At 35.5% G+C, this 20,570-nt stretch overlaps 1 protein-coding gene across 9 annotated transcripts in view; it reads right to left on the bottom strand.

Moving 5' to 3' along the window:
- Positions 1-20,570, bottom strand: part of WDPCP (WD repeat containing planar cell polarity effector) — a 270,466-nt gene that overhangs the window by 96,632 nt on the left and 153,264 nt on the right. For 8 of the 9 annotated variants that reach the window (XR_013830956.1, XR_013830957.1, XM_079940325.1 and 5 more), the window contains 2 exons: positions 15,075-15,263; positions 11,784-11,907 (listed from right to left, as the gene is read on the bottom strand). Coding sequence is in view for 7 of the 9 variants with exons in the window: in XM_079940325.1 (XP_079796451.1) it covers positions 11,784-11,907; positions 15,075-15,263 (313 nt within the window). In the remaining 2 variants the exon portion in view is untranslated. Of the gene's footprint in view, positions 1-2,833; positions 3,145-11,783; positions 11,908-15,074; positions 15,264-20,570 lie in introns of those variants that run through there. The other variant, XM_079940328.1, reaches the window with a different exon arrangement.

Here is a 20,570-nt window from a genome sequence, read left to right as displayed (position 1 = left end):
GGGGCAAAATAGGTGTATGGGATTAAGAGATACAAACTGCTATATACAAAATAGATAAGCAACAAGAATATATTATACAGCATGGGGAAATATAGCCATTATTTTATAATATCTTTAAAATGGAGTATAATCTATAAAAATATTGAATCATAACACTGTACACATGAAATTAAACTGCAAATCAACTATACAGCAGTAAATTAATTTTAAACAACTACAAAAAAATAAAACTACAAGGAAACCTCATTTAGTCCCATTTCCTCCCTCAAACCTAGGATAACTCTCCTATGAGTTTGACAATTTGGAATTTTGTTTGATTTGAAATGGAGGCATTTCCTTCTAAAACATGCATTCGCAATGAGACCAATATCACCTTCAAGGGCAAAAGTTTACTTCTTTAAAAAGATTTTAAAAATCTTGGGTATTACAACAGTCTGTGGGCCTCCAAAGTTTACCTCTACCTAAGAAATCTTATTACTTAGACTTTAACTTATCTTTTTAGGAAGAAATTAAATTTATTTAGTTAAAATGTATTTTTTCTCCTCGAGGTGGCAGTAATGAGGAAAAGTTGGGAAATACTGTTGTAAAAGTTCATTTAGTCCACCTTCATCTTATTAAACCTCTACAACACCATAATCAATAATAGCATTTATGGGTCCTTATTATGTGCCAGATTGTACCACATGCTCCTATTATAGGGATTATTATATTAATTCTAATAACATCCCAGTGTGGTAGGTACCATGATTATCCTTATTTATTGATACAAATCAAGAAACTGAAGTTAAGGAATGGTAAGAATGCCCATCTTCAAAATTCTCAGTTGCTTCCCTCTATACTGCACTGTCCCTCTATAGCAGTATACATCTCCTCTTTTATCAAATACCTCTAGAAAACAGGAACTCCTTACCTCGAGGTGATTCAGTTTCTAGTATAATGGTGAAGAGCATGGACTTTGAGGTCAGATGGACTCAAGTTAGGATTCTGGTCTGCCATATATTATATATAATTGTTATACAAGTTACTTAATCACTCTGAATATCCTCAGCTATAAAATAAGAATAATATATGCTTACATACTATGATGTGAGGATTAAATGTGATCATATTTATAAAGCCCCTAGCTTTTAACCTTTCACAAAATACAAATAGTCTGTGTGTGTGTGTGTGTGTGTGTGTGTATAGGGAAATGTATGCAATAACCATTAGTAAAAAAGATATTAATATTAAAGCAGGTTGGAGAGAGAGGGTATATGGGAAATCTCTACACTTTCCTCTCGATTTTGCCATGAACTTAATTGCTCTAAACAATAAAGTTTATTATTTAAAAATTTTAAATAAGAAGAAAGAATTTACTACAACAAAAATTAAAGCAGCAAGGTGCCAAATTTCACCTATTTAATTTTCAGTGCTTTAAGATATTGATTATTTCAACTGTGGATATGATGACTAATTTGAAAAAATGGTGACAGGAACATTTGACAAAAATATATCAAGATCTTATAAATGTGAATAACTGTGACTTGGAAATTTCACTTACAGGAATTCATTCTCAGGAAATAATCAGATAAATGCACAAAAGTGTGTGTGTATGTGTGTGTGAGAATATACGTGAATATGACATTTATTACAGCATTGCTCATAGTAGCAAAAATCTGGAAATATTCCATGTCCATAGATAGGAGGATGGCTGAATAAATTATAGTGGTACATCTCTATAATGCATGATGTGGATCTATGTTTACTGACATGAAAAGAAGGCAATGATATTATATTGTGAAAGAAAATCATGTATTACTTATACAATCAGAAAGTTTATTTTGGAAAAAATGTAGCTTACTGTTCTAAACTATAATGACAATGTACAGTCCTGTGGATAAAGAGTTGAATTCATGGGGGACTTTAGGTTTAAACAACATTTATTTATAAAACCTATGAACTAAAAGACAAATACGTATCCTCTCAGAGCAACAACCACATGTGATCAGTGTGTTCACTAAACATTTCACCAAAGTAATGTCTTTTTTCCAGCCATTTCAACACTGCTGAGGCCCACATGCTAGCTTTCTAAGGAAAGCTAGTATTTGTTACCTCCCTAAAATTTAGATAGATGCTCCTTCTCCAGGTACTGACAAAACCCAAGCACCTCTTTCTATAAAATGTTATGAGATAGTTAATAAGAATCAGAATCTACAGCAAGCTGAATATTTTATTATTTGAACATGGTTATCAGTGGGGAAGGAAAGGGAAGTGGGGGGAATTAAAAAAAATAGGAAGTGAATGGTACTTATCCTGTCTACTTTAAAAGATGACAGATGGGGGCGAATACTTACTATAATTAGAAATAAGGTTATAACATCTGTTCATAGTTTTTTGAGTTAAGTTTAAATATACAATAAAAAAGAATTATTAACATTATGTCTATCCTTTATCAACTTTATCAAACATTTATCCTTTATCAAACATTTCACATAAAAGAATTATTAACATTATGTCTATCCTTTATCCTTTATCAAACATTTCACATAAAAGTAGACATATTCTGAAACTTATTTATTGAGGTTCATTTTTTATACTCTATCAAGGTCTTTCCTTGAGCTGTGAGACCTGCAGATGTAAACAATCTGCCTAATAAATTGTTGACTGTATCTTCCCTGCATCTCTCTTTTCAGACCTCAGCAGGTTACAGTCTCTAACAAAGCCGAATTTCTCCTAGACTTAAGTCTTCATGAGTGTCAACAGCCAAGAATCATCATCACTCTCTTAATAGCCACAAGTTGCATACCATGTATGTCCTTCACTATCTGAGAAGACATCTTTGATTTTTGCCACGTTGGTAAAGGCTCTCTTCACGCCACAGCTTTTTTAAAAGTAGCTGTAACTTTGTTACATGGTCCATGTTACATGTCCATATTCGTCTCTAGTACATACCAACTGCAGCTAGGTGCCATTTATTTAATGCAGTGAATGTGAATAAATCCCTTTATATAAATGCCATTTATTTAATGCAGTGAATGTGAAAGATCCCTTTCATCTGCCAAACTAAAGAGAGTAAGACATCCTGACGAGAAGCACGAGGAGGCCGTCATTTGGGGCCAGTCTGGGGTTTGAGGTCAACAACTGTCTTGATCAGAAGTGTCAGGCCTGCAGACACAGTTCACTCACTTATAAATGTGGCCTTTTACCCCAGCCCAGTAAATTACTCATTGAATAAGAGTAACAGAGAAGACAGTGGGAAGTTACATCCAAGAGAAAATGAGAATGACAAGCAGTTCTGAATAGAAAACTCAACTAAAATTTAGGCAGAAAGCAAATTTTGTACATCACAAATGAAAACAGTAATGACTAGAGTGAAAAAAGTCTTAAGATTCATCCATTCAATATGATGCCTAATAAGCAGACTATCCCTATTCTTAACTCCACCTCTATGACGAATCTAGTCTATTTCTCTCACACTGGACAAAAGAGAGTTCTTAAGGCCATTACAGTAATTCCAATAAAACAGAATGGTTATTATGGTGGCTTTTCAAATAATCATGATTTTCCTTTTAACAATGCAGTTTTTACCCATTTTGATTTTTAGACATAAAAATCTGAGAGAGAATGTGAGCAATACAAGTAAAATCTAAGGACTTATTTCACTGGTATAGTCATATATAGGGAAGTGATGCTGAAAAGGAAAGCCATACTGCCAAATGCAACACAGTTTGGATGCTTTGGGCCACATCCCTGGCTCATACCCTTGATTAACTACAAAAGGGGAACCTTGAGGAAGAAGAGCCAAGTGTGTCAAATTTGTTCATGAAACAGCCTTCAAGTTATTTGCATCTATCCTCAACAAATTTTGTTTGGTTTACCAATTTACTGATTAGTATCACAACTTTTTTTTCAAATCATCATTATGGTAGAAGGCCCCTCACCCTCTGGTGGGAATCTCAACTGCCCCTATACCCAACCAGCCCTAACTGGGCCCACATGAAAACAAGCTCCTTCGTCTATAAAAGCACATTTATCGAGTTGCTTTCAGTTAAAGGCCTTAAGGTTTTGTCCTTGTTCCCTTCTGCTTATTTTCCCTTTTTGATCTTTGATCCTTTTCCTAAACAAAGGTCTGTTCATATATGTGTGAGTCACTTTCTAGAGTTAAACAATCTTTAAATCTAAGGACCATATCAAAGAAAGTAAAAGTCTCTTAGAAGGCCATCATAGTGAAGCAACTCTTAGGATTTCTTTCTTTAAAATTTCATGTACTCAATGATTACAACTATGTAAATAAATATGCATTTGAAAAAATGGCTTGGGCTTCCCTGGTGGCTCAGTGGTTGAGAGTCCGCCTGCCGATGCAGGGGACCCGGGTTCGTGCCCCGGTCTGGGAAGATCCCACATGCCGCGGAGCGGCTGGGCCCGTGAGCCATGGCCGCTGAGCCTGCGCGTCCGGAGCATGTGCTCCGCAACGGGAGAGGCCACAACAGTGAGAGGCCCGCTTACCGCAAAAGAAAAAGATAAAACGGCTAAAAGAAAAACAATGAAGAAAAAGTTGTGTGAGTATAGTCATGGATCCTCATTTGTTAAAAACATCTTGGGACTGTGGCTTACTTTGTGGGAAAAATGTTAATTACTAATTTAATTTCATTAATGGTTATAGAGCTATTCAGATCTTCTATTTTTTTCATTCAGTTTTGGTTATTTTTATTTTTCTAAGAAATTCTCCATTTCACCTAATTTTTCAAGTTTGTTGTTCATAGTGTTCCCTTTATTTTAATTTTTTAAAATCTCTGACATGTCTATCATTAGGTCCCTTTTAGTATATCCCTAATATTGTTCATTATTTTCTGTTTTACCAATCTTGTCAAAGAACAAATGCTTAGCTTTATTAATCCTCTTTTATAAGTTTTTGTTACATTAATTTCTGAGCATATATTATTTCCTTCCTTCTACTTTTTGTAGGTTTATTTTGCTAATATTTTTTGAATTTCTTAAATTGCATGGTGCTTTTTTAAAAAAATTGAAGTATAATTGCTATAGTGATTTGATATCTCTATACATTACAAAATGATCACTGCAATTAGTTACAATCTGTCACCATATGAAGTTATTATAATATTATTGACTATATTCCTCATGCTGTGTATTTCATCCCTGTGACTCATTTATTTTGTAACTGGAAGTCTGTACCTCTTACTTTCCCTCACCTATTTTACTCATCCCCACCACTCATCTCCCCTCTGGCCACCACATGTTTGTTCTCCGAATCGATGAGTCTGTTTCTGTTTTGTTGTTTGTTCATTTGTTTTGTTTTTATGTTCCACATATAAGTGAAATCATACAGTATTTGTCTTTCTCTGTCTGACTTATTTCACTTACCATAATACCCTCTAGGTCCATCCATGTTGTTTCAAATGGCAAGATTTCATTCGTTTTTATGACTGAGTAATAGTCCATTGTATTAATATAGACCACATCTTTTTTACCCATTCATCTGTCAGTGGACACTTAGTTTGCTTCCATATCTTGGCTATTATAAATAATGTTTTAAATTGCATGGTTCTTTAATTTTGAGCCTTTCTTCTTTTCTAATACAAACATTTAAAGCTATATATTTCCCTTATAACTCTGCCTCAGAACTTACCTCTGAATTTCTCATTCAAACTCAACATGTTCAAAACCAATCTCTTGACCTTTTCCCACTACCTATTCTTTCTGCAGTTTTACTGGTCTTCTCAATGCAACTCCATTTTTCCAGTTGCTGAGATCCAAACACTTCAAGTCATCCTTACCTTCTCTTTCTATCATATGCTTCATCCAGTCTGTGAGCAAATGCTATTAGCCAAATCTTCAATATGTCCAAAATCCAAGCACTCTATCCTCATCCCTCTTACTACCAATCTGCTTTAAATGGTCACCATTTCTCACTCAATTATTGCAACAGCCTCCCAAATGCTCTCCTTGCTCTTGGCCTTCAAAGGTCTATTCTCAACATAGCAACTGAGTGATTCATTCACTAGTTGGTCCAAATCATCTACTGACTTGCCCTATTATTCAAGAGAAAAATCCCAGTTCCTTACAACAGCCAACAAAAGTCCGATATAACCGAGCCACCTGCTAGACCTCTGACCCAAGCTCTTATTATTCTGCCTCTCATTCACTGCTCCAGCCAAAGTGCTGGGATTTAACTCATATTTCACCTTCTTAGGGAGGCCTCACCACCCAATGCTCCCTAGTTCCTGTCCTTGCTTTGCTCTTCTTCAAGGTATGCATCATTACTTAACATTCTATATATTCTACCTACTTATTTACATAATGTTTCCTTCACTAACTGTAAACTTTATGATGCCATGGATTTTTGTGTGTGTGTCTGTTTTGTTCATTGCTATATTCTAGCTCTAACAATAGTGCCTGTTCATATTCTCTATTTCCTTAATTATACTTTGTTCACTTAATCTATCAGTTACCACACAAAGGGAATTAAAATTTCTAACTATGAAAGTGGATTTGTCAATTTTTATTTTATGTGTACTCAAGCTATATTATACACATTTAGAATTGTTATATCTTACTGGTAAATTGATTCTTCTGTTGATATTGATCTCTATTAATCTGTACTACTGATTTTGCTTTAAAGACTATTTATATAACATTATTAGGTCTCTTTTGGTATTGACTTAGTATAATTTTTTTCCATTCTCTAGCTTTTAAACTTTCTATGTGTTAGATGTCTCTTGTAAAAACGTAGAAAAAACTGTTTCAACAATCTCTGCGAATGAAAATTTTAACCTACTTAAATTGACAATGATTATTGATTTTTAAAATTCATTTCTACTACCTCATTGTGTTTTCTGTTTTTCATCTTTTTTTATGTTTCTTCCCCCTGCATGCTGCACCCTCCCCCAATTCTTGCCTTCTTTGGGGTTGAATTTTTTTTCCTTATCCAACATTTTCACTCTATTTGTTTGACAAGTATACACTCTATTTCTATTCTTTCAGTGATTACCCTAGAAATTCTACCGTGTATCTTTTACTGAATAAAATCTGGTATTAATAAGTATCTCTACCTTCCTCTTGAAAAGTCAAGAACCTTAGAATGCTTTAACTTCTTCACTTCTCTTCTGATTTATATGTTGTCATTGTCCAGGATTCTAATCTTAATTTAACCACCTGCATTAGACATTAGTGGTTATGTTTTACATGATCCATTTTTGTTTAAGTTCCCACAAGTTTAACATTATTTTTGTCCGCCACTCCTTCTTGCATCTCATACCTTCCTTCCTTTTAGTTCTCTCAAGGAAGATGTTGCCCTTCAAGGGTCCTAGATTGATGTGGGGATCTCTGATCCAGTCTCCCACTCTGCTTGAGCCCTAGGCTTTGTCTCCAACCCTCTGAGTACACAGCCTTTATAAATCAAACACCTCACTGCCAGGTGCCAGCAGATGCCCTCAAGGCAAACTTTGACTTTGCTTATTCTTGTGGAATCAAGCATCCTTGTCATTTCAACTTCTGAGTGTTTCCCTTAGTTTCCTGCCAGCTCTACCAGGCTTTAAACAAATATTTTAAATATATTATCCATTAAATAGATGATCTGACCAGGAAGTTTTTCTCTGTATATCATTCTGTCTTATTCTCTAAATATTCGTAGGTAGCAGTTTTAGTATTTTTGTTTTTTGAATTGGTTTCATATAATTGTTTTATTTACTGTGTATGCTCCATTAGTAAAAAGTAAAATTTAAAAAGCCATTTAAAAGTCAAAGTGGTTAACAATTTCTTTTTGCCTAACATATATATTTTTCATAAGCCAAGAGCCATTTCTAAAAGACTACCTTTTGTTTTCTGAATTCTAAGTGTAAATATTGACTCCAACATAATACATATTATCCTCCAATATATTATACAAATTTTCAAACATCCAGGAAAGTGAAAATAATATATATATTTTTTTACCACCTAGATTCTATCATCATTTTACAACATTGTTTTATCACATATCTATTCATCTCCCTTTCTATCCATCAGTTCATCTTATTTTTTTGTTGCAGTGCCAAGGAAAATGCAGACATCCGTACATTTCCCCACAAATATTTTATAAACATGATATTTTTATTTCTAGGCAATAAAGCTCCCTGTCCCAAGATTTTGCATACTATTTTATAAGCATTTTAAAAATATGATTTTCTGTGCCATAATCACATAATAATATTTGAGTCAGAAAACAACAGTCTTATAGTTAAGAGGGGAAATAAGTAAAATTAACTATTAATCCTTTATAACATATTTCCATGTTAGTAAAATAAGCTTCATATGTGGCACATTCACTGAAATGTTTGCCCTTTTATTTCATCAATATTTAGGAGTTCCTCTTATAGTTTCTATTTACTTATAATGAAAAGCTCTTGTTAATACTTCCCTATTTTGTTTTTAACATCTTTATTGGAGTATAATTGCTTTACAGTGGTGTGGTAGTTTCTGCTGTATAACAAAGTGAATCAGCTATACATATATCCCCATATCCCCTCCCTCTTGCGTCTCCCTCCCACGCTCCCTATCCCACCCCTCTAGGTGGACACAAAGCACCGAGCTGATCTCTTTGTGCTATGCGGCTGCTTCCCACTAGCTATTTTACATTTGGTAGTGTATATATGTCAATGCCACTCTCTCACTTTGTCCCAGCTTACCCTTCCCCCTCCCTGTGTCCTCAAGTCCATTCTCTACGTCTGCGTCTTTATTCCTGTCCTGCCCCTAGGTTCTTCAGAACCATTTTTTTTTAGATTCCATATATATGTGTTAGCATATGGTATTTGTTTTTCTCTTTCCGACTTACTTCACTCTGTATGACAGACTCTAGATCCATCCACCTCTCTACAAATAACTCCATTTCTTTTTATGGCTGAGTAAGATTCCATTAATACTTCCCTATTCAGTAGTTCTGGAGGACTGTTCAATTTTATGGAAGCAGAGAGGTGAACAATCACCTTCTGAACTTAGTTTAGGCAAATCTGCATCTTCCTTCTATGATACTGTGATTTATAATAAGAAATATGTATATTAGATCTTTGTACTGTTTGTGACAAAGGAGCTCCCTGGAACTTCCTAAGTGACAAGGAGCCAAAAAGGTGAAAGGAAAGTCTTTTGTAATTCATAACAATCCCATTTCAACCATACCTGAGTTTAGGTTAATGAGGTGACTTTCTGAAAGCCTCTACAGATGGGGGCTGGTTGTCAGGGAAACCAACCACATGATTAGAGGGTTAGAACTTCAGTCTCACTCCTGGACTTCTTGGGAGGAGGGAGGAAAGGGGAGCCGGAGGTTGAATTAATCACCAATGGTCAGTAATTTAATCAATCATGCCTATGTAATGGAGCCTCCATAAATACTCAAAAGGAGAAGATTCAGAGAGCTTCTGGATTGGTGAATATATGAAGGGGCTGGGAAGGTGCTGCACTTGGAGAGGGCACAGAGGCTTCGAGTCCTTTCCCATATAACTTGCCTTATGCATCTCTTCATCTGGCTGTTTTATTTGTATCCTTTAAAATATCAGCAATAGGGGCTTCCCTGGTGGCACAGTGGTTAAGAATCCGCCTGCCAATGCACGGGACAGGGGTTCAAGCCCTGGTCTGGGAAGATCCCACATGCCGCGGAGCAACAAAGCCAGTGTGCCACAACTACTGAGCCTGTGTTCTAGAGCCCGCAAGCCACGGCTACGAGCCCACATGCCACAACCACTGAGCCTGTGCTCTAGAGCCCGTGAGCCACAACTACTGAAGCCCGTGAGCCACAACTACTGAAGCCTGTGCGCCTAGAGCCCCTGCTCTGCAACAAGATACCGCAATGAGAAGCCCGTGCACCGCAATGAAGAGTAGCCCCACCAGGGAAGCCCCGCCATATACTTTTTGATATTAAAATCAATATAATATTTTATTCTTTTTCTAATCAGGACTCAAGCAATCTGAGTCCTCAGCTTAACCAGTGGGTGATCTTAGGTATATCCCTATTCTGCATGGTGCCTCTTTCTTTCATCTTTAATTTAAAATTCTTTATGATGATCTTTACTGTTTAGGACTTATTCCATTATCTAATAACTTTTTTTAGAGTATTAAAATACTGGCTAGCCAAGTACAGAGGGTAAAGCAATTCTAGTACTTCACAAATACAGAAAAGTATTTGCCCTTTTTCTCTTCCCTTAAGCAGAACTTCTTGGCAGCAGATTAAACAAAAGGATGGTTCCAACTTAAGCTATCTCATTCAATTTCTTCTACACTTAACGTTCCTTTTTTCATAATGCCGTGTATAGCCTACTGTCAAAAGAACTACTAAACATTCATTATAATTGAAATAGTAGAAAGCATGCAAAAAAGGAAATATGAAAAACCTAGTATACCCTAAGAGAAAACATTCAATTCCAGATGTAACCACACAGAAAAGTTAGAGTCTGTGTGGTTACATCAGTACTACATCAGTCCCAGTATTTCTGTCATGTCTATGTATATGACTATACATAGAACACTGCCTCATTTAGGGTGAAGAATCTTTTAGAATATACTAAAATCGTTCAGATAAAAAGGCAATATTCAATTATAGGTCATAACTCATGCAATATATTAACATCTCTCAGCTTCTATAAAGACTGTTTTCCAAAGGTTTCATTGTTGGGTAGAGATCAAAGTGCCACTTTATAAATAGTTTACTCATTTGTCAATTGATAATACCTCCTTAGCAGGGTTGTTCTGAGGAAAAAAAGGGGAGACTATACATGAAATTGCTTGAGTTAAAAAGAACTACAACAGCTAGGTTATACTGTAAGTAAAATGAAAACTCTAAATTCAACTCAATGTAATTTATGGTACATGAAACTGAAAATTCTATTACTTTCTATTATAAAATATATATAAAAGTACACAAAAAGTATACTTTCAGCTAAAAGAATAATAATTTTTATTGGACCCTGATATATACCCCACTTAAGAAATGGAACATTACTAATACCTTGGTGGCTCCATGGGCTTGTTCCTCTCATATTTCTCTTAACCCATTCCACAATATCCTAAATTTTGTTATACTCACTTCTTTGCTTTTACTTCTAGCATTGACATATTCAGATGTATCCCTAAAGTAACTAACTAGCTAGTTATCTATCTATCTATCCATCCATCCATCCATCTCTATTCATCCATTCATCTTCCATCCATTTTTTGAACTTTATATATAGAGAAATGCTATATGTACTTGTCCTTCAACTTCTGCAGTATCTGTCTCAGAGTAACTTCTTGACATTATCTAATTTTTCACATAATCCATAAGATTAAAAGAATTAAAGGAAATTAAAGCAGAGAAAATGAGGCACAGTGAAGCTAGCAACTTGCCACCTTGTATAGGAAGACAATGAGCAAATCTCTCTACAGTAATTCTGAAAGTAAAGCAGACCTGTGACTGTCTTAGAACTTTATAGCACATTCATTTTAGCTGCAATTAAAATAAACATTTCTCTATTGTTAAGAGTACAATTAATATTTTAAAATTCACTTTACATAGCTGGTATTTTTTGCTTTTGTATTAAAGGGGCAATTATATTAAAGTGTAGTAATGATGTAAAAGCCCTCAACAATATTCCAATATAGTCCTTAATAGGAAAACAAGAACGAATTAAATAAAGAATATCAAGAGCCAATTTCTTTTTCTCTTAGGGGACAGACTATTAAAAAAGATATAGCCATATTATGGAATATTCTAATTAAAGAAGATGGCTCCTTGAATAGGTAATTAGTCTGACACTAATTAATCCAAAGATATCATTCACCTGAGTAAGTGGTGGAAGAATCTCCTTGCATATTTGCTGATTTGGTCTCTGTATTCCAATATAGTTGTATCCAGGAGTGGTCTTGTTGGAGCATAGAAGGTTCCAAGGCTTGCCTCAAGCTGTGCTGTGGAATTCAAACATAGCAGCACTAAAACAAGTGAAACTCCTTCAATTACAACAGAATACTCATGTTTGCAGTCAGTCAGGTTTTGCAAACTTGGATGAAATGTGAGCTTGTTGCAGGAAAGATGAAATTAAAATATGACAGCTGATACAAAAACAAACCTGTGTATAAACTTTCACTTGAAGCAAAGCTGACAATGACTCTGAGCAACAAAAAGCTGTCAAAACTGAAGAAATCCATAATGAATCAACCTCTCACCACAAATGGGTAATTAAAACAGTGACTCATCAGAGTAACACAGTTTGAACTAGTATTTCCAGTAAAATCAACTCACAGTGTGCTCAACATTTACTCTTTAGCTGGAAGGAACAAACTAGCCTTTCTGCATTAGGCATTGAAATCAGTATTAGAAATGTTTAAAAAAATAATACAAATAAAAATATCCTGATTGGAGTAATAATATCTCTCTATTACAACTTTAGAGAAAGACTGAAATTCCCTATACCTTCCTTAAATCCTGTCCTGAACAACAAGATTGTTGGTTTTGTCCAAGTGTGAAAGTTAACACACCCCTGGGAGGTATGTTAATCTGCTTTGGTCAACTGACACCCTCCTAGGAAGGAAGGATTGGAGAGCAGGTTTTGATAAGCCAAAGGGCTAGTGATTGGGAGAAAACAGCACATTTTGCCTAATTTACACTTTTACCAAGACATGCCAATGGGGTTGTGTTTCCTCCAAGAAATACCTGGAAAATATATAATTACCATAATGGTGAGAGTTGTATGAGAATACAGTTCACAGTAAGACTCCACTGATTTTTATGCTACTAGCATTAGGTTGAATGAACAATTCCTTATTTAGCAAAACTCTTTAATTTTAAGCATATCTGGGTTTGAAAGTATTGCATACCTCATCAGAGTAATTGCTATGGACTTGGCTAAGCTGTTAGCTATTTCTTTTTTTAATCTCAAATCTAGACAGTAAAGTAAGATGAACTTTAGTGGTATTTTCTTTCAAAGCAGCAGTCAATTTAGATTAAAATTGAATACAGCAATGCCATTGTGAAAGCAAGCCAGATTCTCTTGCCATTGCTTGTTTTCTTGACAGCATGTTCCGTACATCTGAAATGTTTGAGCCTACATGGAATACTCGTAGGTCTCAGCACAGTTATAGATTCATTAGATAGCCCAGCTTGATGTTTAAGGCAGAAATGAAGATCTCAAAGACAACCACAGCACAGCTACAAATAAAAGAGCTCACTGGGTTCCACTAATAAGAGGAAAACAAATTACCATGTCAAATTTGTTAGATTCAGATAGAATAAATCTCAATAGAGAAGAATTGTAAATGTTTTAGAAATGTGTTTTGCAGTTACTTGGGGGAAAATGCATATACCTGCTTAAAATGTACATATTCTGATAACCCAGCATCATGCAAGCATTTTATTTTAATAGCCTAGTATATCATACAAGTTTTTTATTTCCCTATCCACCCAATATGGTTCCTTGATAATATCCTTTATTAAGGCGGGAATCTGATAATACCCATTTGTGAATTCCCTAATAATCTTTCTTACTACACAGGGATCTTACAACACAAATTCACTAAGGTGCTAGCAATTTCTCAGTCTCCTAAGAGTCAATATTTTATCTTCTTATTTCTTCAACTGTAAGTTTAGAGTATCTTGCATGGATTATGTGTACCAGACTTTCTTTAGGGACCCTGCTACTTTTTTTTTCCTCTGCTATCTACCCAACCTGAAGAGTGTACCAATACTAATAAATAATTACTTGAGATAACTCTGCAGGTAGAAATATTACAGTAATCCTAGAACCCTAAAATTTTGAAGTTATAATCTTCTTTTTATTTTTAACTAATATTCATTGAGTACCTACTGTGGGCCAAGCACTGTGCTATGCATTTTCTCATTGCAGAAGTACTGGAATCTCCGTAGATGTGTTGGACTACCTCCAAAAAGCACATTCAATTAACATTAAATAAATATTTATTGTGGGCCTCCTATGAGTTGGGGCCAAGTCTCATGATGCAGACTTCTTGAAAGAACATGTTCTTGCTGATTATTCTTCTCTAAAATTAGTAAAATGAAGGTTATGTACAGAATACTATCTAAACAATTTGTTTACTTTGGAAACGTAATAAAATGGAATAAGAAAATCTATAAACGTGGAAAGAAAATAGTGGGGAAGCAAAGCTCTCCAGTAAAGGCCTTTTGACATATTCCCTGTTTTCCTTACCTTGTAAATCACATACAGAAAGTTTCTCATTGGCCATTATTTCCCACTGTTAATATCAATGCTTATTACAAACATTTGAAATAAAGATATGAATGCAAGAATGTTTACATGCATTTTACATTAAGTAAATAAATTACTCATAATAAAAATAACATACACTGGATAACTGGCAAATATAAAAATTGATTTCATTATTGTATGTGGCACATATTTGTTTTTTCTTTTTTGTTAACAGTGCCTTGTCTCTCTTTGACAATAAACATCTGAGATCCTATGGGCAAAATAACTTATTAGGAGAAGGTTGGGAAATCCAAGCATGCAGAAGGGAGAGGGGTATCAGAACTCTAAGTTAGAATGAAAACAAGAAGGAACAGCCTGGGCTGCAATTCACACACACACACACAATCAGTGGTAAGGTCTACTGTCTGGACAAAGAACTCGGGATGTGAAAGAAAAATACTGATGTCTAAAGTAAAGGAGAAATAAGGACTTTGTTTAGGGCCCTTTGTCTTCCAAACCCTACAGAGTACATGAAATTTCTCATCAAAGTTTGAAATCTGAGCATATTCTACACATGAACTTAGTCTGAAATATACAGTGACTTCATTGTGAGTTCCAACATAGGTATATACAGAAAAGTTATTACGTTGACCAGTACTATACAGTAAGTACCGTATGGAAGTAATTATTTGATACCTCATTTTGTCAGTTTAATAGGGCATTAACATTTTTGTCTTCTAATCTCCAGTAACATGACTTCAAAACATCCTCAAAAAACTACTGACAATAAAATGTACTTCATGAACTAACACACCATTGTAAAGCAATTATACCCCAATAAAGATGGTAAAAAAAAAAAATGTACTTCATGTATATACAAAACCCATTTATGAAATATATTTTAAGTCTGACCTTCTCTCTCTGGAGTGAGCTTTTGTCTAAGAAGATGGTTTACGATGGCAGTCATGCTGATAAAGCACTGGTAGCCCAGAGTGTCCCAGTTCATACTATTCAGGATGTTTACTGCCTCACAGATCTCATCACAGTGAATGTACTGGAAGATGATGTCTACCAGGCCCAGCTGTCCTTGTGTGAAGATACCTGTCACAGAAAAATATAAAATCAAGTGAATCTTTTAAAAATAAGAAGTAGGACTTCCCTGGTGGTCCAGTGGCTATGACTCCATGCTCCCAATGCAGGGGGGCCAGGTTCAATCCCTGGTCAGGGAACTAGATCCCACATGCCGCAACTAAAGATCCCGCATGCCACAACTAGGGACCCCGTGTACAACAACTGAAGATCCCACATGCCACAACTAAAGATCCCAGATGCCACAACTAAAGATCCTGCATGCCACAATGAAGATCCCACAAGCGGCAGCTAAGACCCGGTGCAGCCAAATAGATAAATAAATAAAAAGTAGACGGCTTCCCTGGTAGCGCAGTGGTTGAGAGTCCGCCTGCCGATTCAGGGGACACGGGTTCATGCCCTGGTCCGGGAAGATACCACATGCCGCGGAACGGCTGGGCCCGTGGGCTATGGCCGCTGAGCCTGCGCGTCCGGAGCCTGTGCTCCGCAACAGGAGAGGCCACAACAGTGAGAGGCCCGTGTACCACAAAAAAATAAATAAAATAAATAAAATAAAAAGTAGAATAACAAAAACAGATTTAAATTTTCTACAAAGGAAAAATCCAGTGATCATTTCTTGCATAAAGTGCTAGAAATATGGGATTTGGGGGGGGCAAGAGTAATATGGCACTGTGGTTAAATCTTTAAATACCACCTACCAACTCCATCTAGCTTAGGCTTACCATTCAGCACATATTAACTAATTTATAATCAAACTGTTCAGACTAAAAATGAAAAAACCTGAGAACTTTTAGGTAAATCACAATAGCTAATTTAATTTTTCCCATCTGTCATTTAGGCCTCGGTTGTATATATTTAGAGATAATTTTGATGTAACACAATTCTTATTGACCAGCTTAATTAGTTCTAAGTTGCACCTGGTCTTCAGCCCCATGTACTTGGGGGTCAAAAAGTACAAATATCCATGACAAATATAATGTGACTATATAAACATTTTTAGGACTGTTTTATTAATGGGTGCTCTAAATTGATAGCTTCTTCACAGACACCACATACCAATTTATTTTAAATTGGCACTGAGATTATTCTCTTCTATTATTAGTAATTATTAGTAAGAAATTATCAGGATTAATCTTGTTATTGATCCACTTTCACAACTAAGATCTACTATAAAATATCTTAGAACAACATAAACACATTTGCCTACCCTTTTAAAATGAAAGAAAATCCACTTCTAAGCTTAGAGAAGCAAGAGCACAAAACAAAGGGGGGTGGACTCTGTTCTAGTTTTATCTTATCTTTTAAATATGGCTGATCTCATTTGAAGCTAACAATTTCTGTGTAATTAAGTGACAATAAGTATTAGTGCTTTTAAGGAGTTCGGGTTTCTTTTTAATCTTTAAAAAGTAGCTATCTGTAAAATCTTTTTCCTTCCACAAATGTTTACTGATTTGAGTGAAACTACAAAAACTTCTCAGTACAAATAATCATAAAGCTAAATGAGAAAACGTATGTGAAATTATTTGGAATCTGTGAAGTATATAAAATAAAAACAGGGAAACAAAGATAAAAAATAGCAAACTTTGCTTCTGAAATTATGCAAGCTAGAGACAACAGTAGGGCTTTAAAAAATGCTGAGAGATAAAAATGAATTAGCCTAGAATTCTATAATTTTATAACAAAGCATTGAAAATTCATGAAGAAAAAACATTCTTTTTTTTTTTTTTTTTTTTTTTTGCGGTACACGGGCCTCTCACTGTTGTGGCCTCTCCCGTTGCGGAGCACAGGCTCCGGGCGTGCAGGCTCAGCGGCCATGGCTCACAGGCCCAGCCGCTCCGCGGTATGTGGGATCCTCCCGGACCGGGGCACGAACCCGTGTCCCCTGCATCGGCAGGCGGACTCTCAACCACTGCGCCACCATGGAAGCCCCAGAAAAAACATTCTTAATAACAGAGCTCTAAAACAATAAAGCAAAAACTATCAAACTAAAAGGAGAGAAAGTCAAATCTACAATTATCATTGGAGATTTCAGCACTTCTCTCTGATTAGTTGAAAAAACCTATAAACAAAATCTGTAAATATAGAAAACACTTGAAAAACATCAGTAAATTTGACCTAATTGACATCTATACAACGCTTCACCCAACAACAGCAGAATACACATTCTTTTTAAGTGCACATATAACACCAACCAAGATGGAGCATATTCTGGGAGATAAAACAAGCCTCAATAAATTTAAATGCTTTGAAAGTATACAGAATAGGTTCCCAGACCACAATAGAACTAAATTAGATATCAAAACAGAAAGATATCTGGATGACTTTTAGTGTCTAAGGATTTATACACCAAGATTTTCAAGGGAGAAAATATTCCCCTTATATCCTCAGTGTGCTGGTAAATCTAAGTGATGTAAATACTCCCACCATGGCTGATTTCAAGCACTAATGTGATGTCATGGAACAAGTGATGCACCACTGCACACTGTTATGTAATATTTCTACCAAACAGATAAAATAAGTGTAAATAACCTTAAGGGTATAGATAATAGCAAAATGTAGTAAAATAACTAGGAAGTGGGAAAAAAAGAAATATATCTGGAAAATCTTTAAATATTTAGAAATTAATCAACACTGTTCTAAATAACCTATGGGTCAAAGAAGAAAACATGAATTAGAAAATATTTTGAAATGAATAAAAATAAAAATATAACATCAAAAGTTGTGAGATGTAGCTGTGGTTATAGTATTACTTAGAGAGAAATTACCAGCATTAAATATTCAATTACAAAAGAAAAAGGGTCTGAAATCAACAATCCAAGCTTCTACATTAAGAACCTAGAGAAAGAAGAGCAAATTAGACCTAAAATAAAATAGGAGATAATGAAAATATGAAAATAAATAATAGAGAAAGTCAATGAACACAAAAGCTGGTTCTCTGAAACAATTTGTAAAATTGACCAACTTCTGGGGCTTCCCTGGTGGCGCAGTGGTTGAGAGTCCACCTGCCGATGTAGGGGACACGGGTTCGTGCCCCGGTCCGGGAAGATCCCACATGCCGTGGAGCGACTGGGCCCGTGAGCCATGGCCGCTGAGCCTGCGCGTCCGGAGCCTGTGCTCCGCAACGGGAGAGGCCACAACAGTGAGAGGCCCACGTACCGAAAAAAAAAAAAAAAAAAAATTGACCAACTTCTGCCAAATTGAGAAAAAAAAGAGAAGATACATTTATCAATATCAAGAATAATCATTATAGCACTACAGACATTAAAAAATAAGTGAATAATATGCTAACTTTACAGAAATAAATGTAGCTTAAATGAAACAGATTCCTTGAAAGATACAAATTATCAAAGCTCATTCAAGAAGAAATGAACAGACAACCTGAATGATCCTATATTATTTAAATTTGAATTTGCAGTTTAAAAACCTTTACACATACACACACACACAAAACCAGATGCCTTCACTGGTGAATTCTCTCAAACAATAAGAGAAGAAATAGTATCACCTCTACACAACGCAAAATATAAGAGGAGGGAATATTTTCTAATTCATTTAATGACATCAGCATTACACTGATACCAAAAATGACAAAACATTACAGGAAAAGAAAAAGAAAATTGCAAACCACTATCTCCCATAAACAGATACAAAAATCCTTAAAAAATATTAGCAAATCCAGCAACATATTGAAAAGGTAATACATCATGAACAAGAGAGATTTATCCCACAAATGCAAGGTTGCTGAAACATCTGAAAACTGATCAACATAATTCACTATATGACCAGAAAAAACATATAATCATTTCAATACATGCAGAAAAGCACTTGATAAAATTGAACATCCACTCATGCTAATATATATCAGCAGACTAGGAATGGAAGGGGACTTCCTCAACCTCGATAACATCATACATACAGTGAAAGATTAAATGCTATCCACCTAAGATTGGAAACAAAGCAAGGATATCTTCCCTTGCCACTTCTATTTAATATTGTACTGTCCTAGCTAGTAAAATAGGAAAGAAAACAAAATAAAAGGCATACACGTTGGATAAGAATATATAACATTTGTTTTTAACTGAAGTTGTCATAGTCATCTACGTAGAAAATCCTAAGTAATCTACAATAAAAAGTTACAACTAAGAAATGAGTTTACCAGTGTTGCAGGATACATGGTCAATATTTTAAAATTTTATTTTTATATAACCCCAATGAACGACTAAAAGTTGTAATTAAAAATACTAATTACGATAGCATCCAAAAACATGAAGAAATTATGTACAAGATCTTTACACTTTAAACTATAAAACACTGCTGAGAGAAATTAAAGAAGACCTGAATAAACAGAGATGTTGTGTTCATAAATTGGGAGACTCAATATTGTTAAATTGCCATTCCATCCCATATTGATCTATAGATTCAATGTAATCTCAATCAAAATCTCACCAGGTGTTTTTGTAGAAATTGACAAGTCAGTTTTAAAACTTACACAGAAATTCAAAACATCTAGAGTAGCCAAAACAATTTTGAAAAGAAGAACAGAGACTTCCCTGGTGGTCCAGTGGTTGAGACTTCGCCTTCCAGTGCAGGGGGTACGGGTTCAATCCCTGGTAGGGGAGCTAAGATCCCACATGCCTCCCGGCCAAAAAACCAAAACATAAAACAGAAGCAATGTTGTAACAAATGCAATAAAGACTTTAAAAATGGTCCACATCAAAAAAAAAAAAAAAATAAAGAACAAAGTTGGAGGACTAATAGTCCTGGCTTCAAGACTTACTGTAAAGCCACAGAAATTAAGACAGTGTAGTACTCGCTAAAGTATATACATAGAGATCAGTGGACGAGAACAGAGTCTTTTTTGTTGTTGTTGTTGTTTTTTGCGTTACGCGGGCCTCTCACCGCTGCGGCCTCTCCCGCCGCGGAGCATAGGCTCCGGATGCGCAGGCTCAGCGGCCATGGCTTATGGGCCCAGCCGCTCCGCGGCATGTGGGATCCTCCCGCACCGGGGCATGAACCCGCATCCCCTGCATCGGCAGGCGGACTCTGAACCACTGTGCCACCAGGGAAGCCCCAGAGTCTTTTCATAGATAAACACACACATATGATCAAGGGAATTCAATGGAGGAAGGATAGTCTTTCCAACAGTTGCTGCTGGAACAACTGAATATTCATATTAAAAAATTAATTTCAACTCATACCTCACACCATACAGAAAAAATTACTTGTATCAGACAATAAACCTAATTGTAAAAGCTAAAACCATAAAATTTCTAGAAGAAAAAAGGGTTCGACAAAAACTTCTTTGATAGCACATAAAAA

Source organism: Stenella coeruleoalba, assembly GCF_951394435.1.
Source record: "Stenella coeruleoalba genome assembly, chromosome: 13".
Lineage (NCBI taxonomy): Eukaryota > Metazoa > Chordata > Mammalia > Artiodactyla > Delphinidae > Stenella > Stenella coeruleoalba.
This window is presented reverse-complemented; position numbering and strand designations above follow the sequence as displayed.